This window comes from Buceros rhinoceros, unplaced genomic scaffold, assembly GCF_000710305.1.
Source record: "Buceros rhinoceros silvestris isolate BGI_N320 unplaced genomic scaffold, ASM71030v1 scaffold11000, whole genome shotgun sequence".
NCBI lineage: Eukaryota > Metazoa > Chordata > Aves > Bucerotiformes > Bucerotidae > Buceros > Buceros rhinoceros.
In genome coordinates, this window is record NW_010387965.1 from 42,089 (window position 1) to 50,484 (window position 8,396).

The following is an 8,396-nucleotide window of genomic DNA, read 5'->3' on the forward strand; positions in this document are numbered from 1 at the left end:
CCAGATCATAGAGAGCTCCTGAGCAGATACCACACATTGGCACATGATGAGAAAGCATGAGGCTGTGTCATCGCTAAGGCAAAAGTTGCTTTTAAGGTAGGCTTCTTGAACGCTGGCTCCCTTTCCCTCCTCTATACTTGAGCCGCTCCAGAGTTGCCAGATACTGCTGTTACTTTTTCCTATGCGCATGCCTTAAGGATTTCTTCTTGCATACTCTCTAGTTATCTATGTCCTGCCATGTTTTTACTGTACTTTTACAATTTTATGGACCCAGTAGATGCCTGATCATATTACAGAAATAAAATAATTCAGCATGGTGATGCATGATTGAAAATCTTCTTTCTCTCAATCTGAACTGTAACATCTGCTGCGCACCAGTTGATACAGCTTTCCCAAGAACAGAGTGCTGCTTGGAGATAACTTAATGATACAATTCTGAAGGATACAATACATTATATAAAGTGTGAAAAGTAACATCTTCCATAAAGTCACTTACTCAAACGCAGTCTTGTCAGAAATATACTACGTAGTATTCCTCTAAATTACAGGAAGCAGGCTTAACGCTGCAGGGTGTAACTGATGTACCTGTTTGTTTTCAAGTGTTTGAGTATAGGTACGTGCTCTGCTTTAGAAGAGTTTCGAGACTAACATTTAATATCATTCTGAATTTACAAAAGTTTGTGGAGAGCGAATACTGAAGAAATTAAATTATCTTTAAACTGCAATGTAAAATTTAAATAATAGCATGTTTCTAAACATGATCTTACTTGCTGATCTCTAATTTATATCAGTCTGGTTTCCCCATGCTGCTACAAACAGTTATCTCCTACAAGTAACTGCAATCTAGCTAGGCCATTTTTAAATCATGTAAAGCTGTCTTGTGGCAGTGTTCTTTCTGGTTTTACTTTCTCAATCTACTGCTTTTCTTATGCAATGTACAGCTTTTCTTCTTTCTCTGAAAAGGTCTTGGAGCTCCTCCCAGTCCTGGGGTAGCTAGGAGAGAAGTAGAAGGTAACATAACAATTTTTGTATTCTAGAAATGGATTTCTAATTTAATACCTGAGTAATATTATTGCCCTTGTGATACAAAAGGTGGTTTAATGGAGGCATTTATTGTGCAGGATCTTTCTTCTTTTATTTAACATAGTTTTCAGACAGCCAAGTTGCTTCCTGTTTTTCAGTGATGGTGTGAACAATTATAGAAGTCAATCTTCATTTATGAAAAATGAAGTGAAAACTTAAGACTGCACTAATCAAGAAGAATGCTTTCAAGGCTAACTCTCAGAGGAAGCTGTGACTGACTAGAGTAAATACTATTCCTGTAACTAAATCAGGAACCTAGAAAGCCTAATTTTTCATAAAGAACTACCTATGTTCATATATTTGGGGGAGAGAAACTTCCATTTAAATAATTTAGCCTATAATTTAATATTTTGTCTCTTTCTAAAGAGCACAGTGTAGGTCTTTTGATTCTGATACCTAAATGTTCACGCGTTCTTCTAGATGGAGTATGTGCGTATAGTGTTGAGTGGGTCCTGTTTTAGCCATGCCAGCAGAGTCATGTTTTTGGGTTTCTTCCTATCCCCTCAGGAACGTGTCCCTTTTTAGCAAATATAGGTATGGCAATAAAACTCCTAATATAGTCACGGTCAAGATGTCCTCCTACATACTACAATTAATTTTGGCTATATCGCTGGTTCATTTTTCTAAATTGGCAAAATCTCACTATAGGCATAGAACAGTTCAGGTTGGAAGGGACCTCTTGTGGTTATCTAGTCCAACCTTCTGCTCAAAGTAGGGTAAACTGGTGCCACGTTGCTCAGGGTACAAGTTGCGTTACTGACAACTGCATCCAGAAACCCATTCTAACCATTTCTAAGCACACAGGGTTGTCTGACAACTGGAAGCCACTTTGATAAACTGAGAGTGTTATGTACCACAGAATATTCCTTCCAGTTACTGTAACTGACATGGTGATTTTACCTTCCTGGGAAATAGGCAACAGAAACACAAGCCAGAATCCTAAAGCTCTTTGCCCGTTAGAAATTGTGCACTTGTCTGAGGTAAAGGTAATTTTTTCGTATCTTGCACTTCACAACTTGAATGTTACGTACAAGGTTGTCATTAGCATCAGCATGTAAATGTTGAGGTTGGTGCTGTAATATATTTATCCCATAAACATAGAGAGTAGCTTCAGGAACTTTGGTGCAGGCCCTGTAGATTGCTGAACCATGTATAATTACAGATGTACTCTTCTGATCGCATGATTTTTTGAATCAGCATGTTACATAAGTTCTTTTTGTTTTAAAGACTGCTGTTAGAATATGTGCAGAATGTACCACAAAGGAATACTTCTTCTAGCACGATTGAGAACACAGGGTACCTGTGCAAGTGGGCATCTTTAGCTTGCAACAAATAGGAGGTGATTTGACTTAATTTGTAATTAGAAGGGTCAAATTACTTCTCACGTGCCATGGGTAACATTGTGCTCAAGTAACAAATTAGCTGATGGATAGACTTTAATATGTAACAACTTTTTTAAAAAATCACTAATGTCTTTTTGCTTCCATTTCCATTAGTGATAATGTACCATTGCCATATAATACCTGTTTGTAGCCTATCTAACAAAGATAATCTAATTTTTTTCCATGCTTCAAAGCACAAAAAAGTCCTGGAACACAAAGGAAAGATAACTTAGGTAATACAGATACATGCTTTGTACTAATTAAAATATAGAAATGTGTTGATTTTGAAATATGTTCTAAGTCAGCGATCTCTAATATCTGTTCCAGTTCGTAGTCAGCCTCCACCTTCAACTGGAATTTCAAGTGCAGGAACTGCTGGATATAGTACAACCAGACCGGTAGGTACTCTGTCTTAAAATAATTTTCCTCCTAAGTTTCTATGGTTTATTACGCTGGTGGTGGGTTTTTGTAAGTCATAACAGATGTAAGAAAACTGCAATACTGACCAGTCATTTTGCAGCTTATATGAGTTAATTCCCTCAGCATTTCTTGTCTGTTGACTAAAACTACTCCAAAATATATATACTGGATGTGACTGTTTTGTTTTGCACTTTATGCGGTCACTTTATAGGCTCCTAAATAATACCACATTTTACGTCCACTTTCAAGTAACTGCGTGTATTACGTGTTGCTGTTGACGATGTTGCTGATTTGGTATGATAAAATGAATTATCTTCTGTGCTGGAATGTATATCCCAATGGCAGTTAGTTGCTTGCAGGCAGTTAATGTATTACATAGGCAGTTGATGTATTATATTGCCGATAACTTGACATGTAATGGGATTTTGTACCTTGTTTTACAAATTAATGTTGATAAAAGTGTTCATGTTAAAATGGAACATTCAACTGTTTCAACAAAGCATTCAACAAACAGTTCTGCATTTCATTCTTTCATTTGTGGAACTGAACTGAAGGAAGTGAATGAAGGATTTATGGGCACTTGAATGCTTCACTACAAGCAAGAAATGAAGAGATGGGAGACATCTGCCTTATTGCTCTTAGCAGCAAGTAGGAGCCTTGCATTAGGGAAGGAGAAAGTCTTTTCATAGCTATGGGTCTTCTTAAAGAATTACTAAGAAATGGTACTGTTTGTGGATAATTCTTTAGACTCTGCAGCATATTTCAGAGATAATTCTTGCAGCAGCATAAAGGACTTTCCTTTCTATATCTGCATGAGCCACAGAATTTGTGCTTACTTTCTTCCCTCTGTTGTGGCAGTTCAGGCTTTTTGACTTAGATTATTACCTCTTTATACCTGGTCATTTTATAGTCAGGAAAGCAGCAAAAGTTGGTTCTTTCATGCAAGTTTCTTGGTCATTAAAGAACTTTGTTTTCCTTCTGTAAGGCATTTTGTTCTTCTCATTGGGATAATGTTCTCAGCAACACTGACAGAATGGAGAGCAAACATATGAGTCTTTAGTAAGGCTAAAAAGCATTCTGCTTGCTTAAAGGTTAGTGGGATAGATACTGATGAGGGTTTTGACCTATCTGCAAATACAGCACCTCCTTAATTCCGTATCTTTCTTGCAGGTAAAGTGATAGACCAGTTGTGAATGAGAGAGAGCAAGTGTGAAGAAGCCATTAAAATAAAGATGCAGCTAAGCACAAGACATAAATTTGTTTTATAAAAGGTTGTAAAGTCATTTTCCACCTTCTAAATGAGCAGGAAAGAAAAGAATGCTGCCAGCTGTGCAGAGATCTCAGAGTTCTTGTAGAGTTTAAAGGAGTTGTACCTTACTGGTGTTGCCTTTTCTATTGTGCTCTTTTACAGTATTGAAACCTCTTGAAAGCCACCATTGAAATGACTTCATGCTGATTCATTTTTCTCAAAGAGATTGATTCTTACAGTGAACAGTTCTTGATCGTGGCACTTTCTTGTTATTTTCCCAGAAATGTAAAATGTCCGCTTCTAAAATTTGGATAAAGAAAACCTGGTATACACAGGAAATAATGTGTTAATTTATCACCACGTGTCTCACTTTTTTCATATTCCGGAGCCAGTTCAGAATTTGCCATTTTTAAATCAAAATAATTCAATTAAAAAATGCGCTGTACGGAAGAGACTCAACGGGTATCTTGGAACTGGCATAAGTGCAAGAATTTTTGTTCATGTTATCAAGGCAGAAAAAACCCCTAGTATTGTTCTCTCGTGCTGTGCTTCTCAGCAGCCAGGCTGGCCTACAATTAGAGCTGCTTACCAGGTTTCAGAAAGAGACACGGTGCTGCAATTGCCAGCATAATTTGAATAGACAAACCTGCCTGCATCTCTTCTTTCTCACATGTTGAAAAAACCCAAACAAACAAATGTCATAGAATGTCTGAAATAACATCTCCTCCTAAGATCTGCTTGGCTTTTCAAGCCTAGTTCAACCGTTAATTGGATTTCCTGACTGACGCTGCTTCTTTCCTGATTCTCGGGTGGTTTTGGGGGGCAGCATTGCATTTCAAGGATTGCAGGACCAGGGACAGTAGCCACGGCGGGCACTGCTTCCCCCCGAGTGGTCCTGAGGATTATTTTAGACTTCCCTTCTGTTTCCTTCCTGTTCCTTTTTGATGTAGGTTTTGGGGCTTGTTTGTTTGTTTGTTAATACATTTTGGCATTTAATCCAATCATCCTTCTGCCTCTTTTCAGAATATTCAAAGAAATGAGAAAATGCATCTTGGTAATGAAAGGGAAGACAGGTATTTCAGAGGTTAGGTGTTTAACGCATTTAGAAAGCTGTTAAGTGGACTCAGCCAAGCATAATGAATCAGATGATGTACAAATTCCTCAAAGTACGTACGTCTACTAAAAGTAAGATCAAGGATGGTACTTGTTTTGTAGTGGTGAAGTTTCTTCACTTGTTTTGAAATCATGTTTGCATAAGGAGTTGTGTAATAGGGTTTACTCTGAAAACCATTTCTAGAACGTCCACTGTTACTAAGATTTTGTCAGAACATACCAAGTACTCAAAATTTTAGAGGAAACAAATCTCACAAACTATCTTGCCTCATGATCTTCCCTCCCCGCTTCCCCCTCCCACCCCCCAAATCTAGCATTTTTATTCTAAGTCTTTATATTCAGCTTTCAGGTGTGCTGTTTGTAATTCACTCAGCTTCAGCTGTAATCTGGAATAGTTACCTATTTTCTTTAAATATTGATGTAGACTTTTAAATTCTGTTTTATAAGAGCAATTCCATTCCCAGTTTATTGACTTCCAGCAAGTTTGGGAAGACTCCAGCCTTCAGATGAGACAGAATGTTTCATAATACTGTTTGCTGAGGAACAGGAGTAACTGCCTTACAGTTAGAAAACATAAGTTTTAGAGGAAAGAACTAACCATGGTCTTTTATGCATATATTGGGCTTTCACTACATAAAATTGACTGTAGCTGCTGTTTGCAAATGGCAGGCTATAATTTCAGCCTAAAAGATAGATGGTGCCTACAGTCTGCATTGGTGGTGAGTTATCAGTGTGTCAGTACGAGATCTCCAAATAAAGTAGTTGCTGCTGTTGTTGCTTGCAACAATTCAGACGTAGGTAAAATTAACTTACTAATACTAACAAAATAGTAAGCGTTTCTAACATTGTTGCATAGGTAAATATCTATGTAAAGTTAAGACTGTTGTAAAAATCCTTTGCTTTTTTTGAACTCTCACGTTTTGTCTCAAAAAATATATATTCTTTGCTTTTATATGTGCATAAAAAATTAGTTCAGCAGCTGTTACCAAAGAATTTCTTTTTCACAGAGTCCTAGTTATCCTGAGTCATTTAGCAGTAGATGACTTCAGATCCAAAGTAGAACTGAAATCCTTTATTTTTATCAATTATTATGTCAGACTATCCCACCTCGAGCTGGAGTTATTAGTGCACCACAAAGCCATGTCCAGCCCTCTGGGGGAAGACCAGCACCTGAAACTCAGACCAAACCAGCTGAACCACCAAGGGGTAAGTTTTCTTTAGAAGTTAAACATAAATGTCACAGTTAAGAGGTACCGTCTCTGGTTTGAATACTTTGTTTTCAAGACATGACTTCACTTTTCACTAGAAATTATGGTTCTTGAATGTAGTAACAATTATTGGGTTCTGTTAATCATCCACAAGTATTGTAAAACCTTATCAGATGAGCAGCAGTCAGATGAGATCTAGACCCATAGATTTCACGCTATCAGGAGAAACTTTGATCCCATTGCTGTGTTTTGGTCTGAGCACATTGGTGTGTCCTATCACATGTGCTGATCACGGGACCATTCTCTGTACTGGTTGTTCTGTAATCATATAATATTGAGAGTGGTGTTTATGTTTACTCTCAAAGCCACTTCCCAAACTTAGAGAAAGGTTTTTTTAAATTATATTACTATCAAAATACACATTTTATAACAGTGGCTACCAAAATACTTTTAAATATGTCTGAAGTACATTAAGAATGACATGGTTTCTGGTTCTGTATTTTATATCTATAGTAATAACTTCATGGAGATATGCCGAGCTTTTGATGACTTCTAATCTAGTTGCCATGAACACCTTCTGATCGTAAAGCCCGTTCATCCACAGTTCTGTTTGGTGCTTCCACATCCACATGTCCTCATTCATGCCATTCTTAAGATTTCTCTTACAATTCTTTACAATAAAAACCACTGCAAATATACTTGCAGGCTCACCGTTGCTTCCTGAACCACTAAAGCCTCAGGCTGCTGGACCTGCTCAGCCCACCACTCAGCCACCACCTGCGCTAAAGATGCAGGAGCCTCTGATACCTGTGGCATCCCATCCGTCTCAGACAAGTGCCCCACAAAGTCTGGAACCCCCACAACCGCCTCCTCGTAGCCGATCATCTCACAGTTTGCCTTCTGAATCTGCTCCTTCACAGCAGCAAGTAAGTAAATAAACCTTGTATATATGTTTTTTCAAAATGTAAATTAACACAGCTTGTACTGAATGCTGTACATTTGTGAGAAACTCCTCAAGGAAGCAAACAAAATAAAAAAGGTCAAAAGATTGGATTCAATGTTAGTTATTCTATGAATAACTAACATTTACCTTAAGATTTTTTTATGAAGACTTACAACATATGGACAGCTTGTTTTTAAAAATATGTTGTTGTTTGACGTATTTGTGTGGAAGAATACTTAACCTAAGAAATTAAATTTTATAATGACATTATAATGACACTTAAACTCTATAGTAACCGAGTAATACAGGTTTTGATGATAAAGTGAGCTTTATAGATTGCATGATGTAGTGCTTTATGTTGATGGTAACTGCAGGAAAATGATACTGATAGATACCTAATAGATATACATTCCCCAGTGTCAATTAAAATACAGAAACATATAAAAATAACTTGAAAATTTAATAGAGTAACATTAATATTCTGTTCTCTGGGACCACTTAGAGCATTATTTAAAAAAAAAAAATTTTTTTTTCTAGGAAAAGCCGTAGTTTCTTACTACTGTTTAAAAAATGCAGAAATAGGTTTTCAGAGTTTTTTTATATATATATAAGGCTAAACTTCTTCACTAAAGGCCAATGCTGTTAGTTTTTACAGTATTAGGTGCTAGGCGAGATAACACACTGCTTGAGTAAAAGCACAGGTTTATAGAACCTGATGGATTTGTGCCCACTTTTTGCCAAGAGTAAATTTGTGGGTTTGTTTTCTGGTGTTTGGGGTTTTTTTTAAACATAAATTCCACTGTGGGTATTTATGATTACATAAGTTGTCACCAGTGTTTTAAATTTTACCTTATCTCTACATCTGAAGCCCCCTTTCACTAAAGCAATTAATTAATACCTACTTTTTGCCTCAAGGAAGCAACTAAATTCAGTCCTCAGTGAGTTGATTTCTAATTGTAATTGAAAAATCTTTAAATGTTCTTTCTTCCTTTCTGCTG

At 36.9% G+C, this 8,396-nt stretch overlaps 1 protein-coding gene across 1 annotated transcript in view; it reads left to right on the forward strand.

Moving 5' to 3' along the window:
• The window catches only part of SYNJ1 (synaptojanin 1), a gene marked incomplete at its 5' end in the record, with an annotated part of 53,596 nt that overhangs the window by 40,832 nt on the left and 4,368 nt on the right, over nt 1-8,396 (forward strand). The window contains 5 exons of the mRNA XM_010141616.1: nt 964-1,011; nt 2,660-2,698; nt 2,793-2,863; nt 6,345-6,453; nt 7,161-7,381. Coding sequence (XP_010139918.1) covers nt 964-1,011; nt 2,660-2,698; nt 2,793-2,863; nt 6,345-6,453; nt 7,161-7,381 — 488 coding nt within the window. The remainder of the gene's footprint in view (nt 1-963; nt 1,012-2,659; nt 2,699-2,792; nt 2,864-6,344; nt 6,454-7,160; nt 7,382-8,396) is intronic.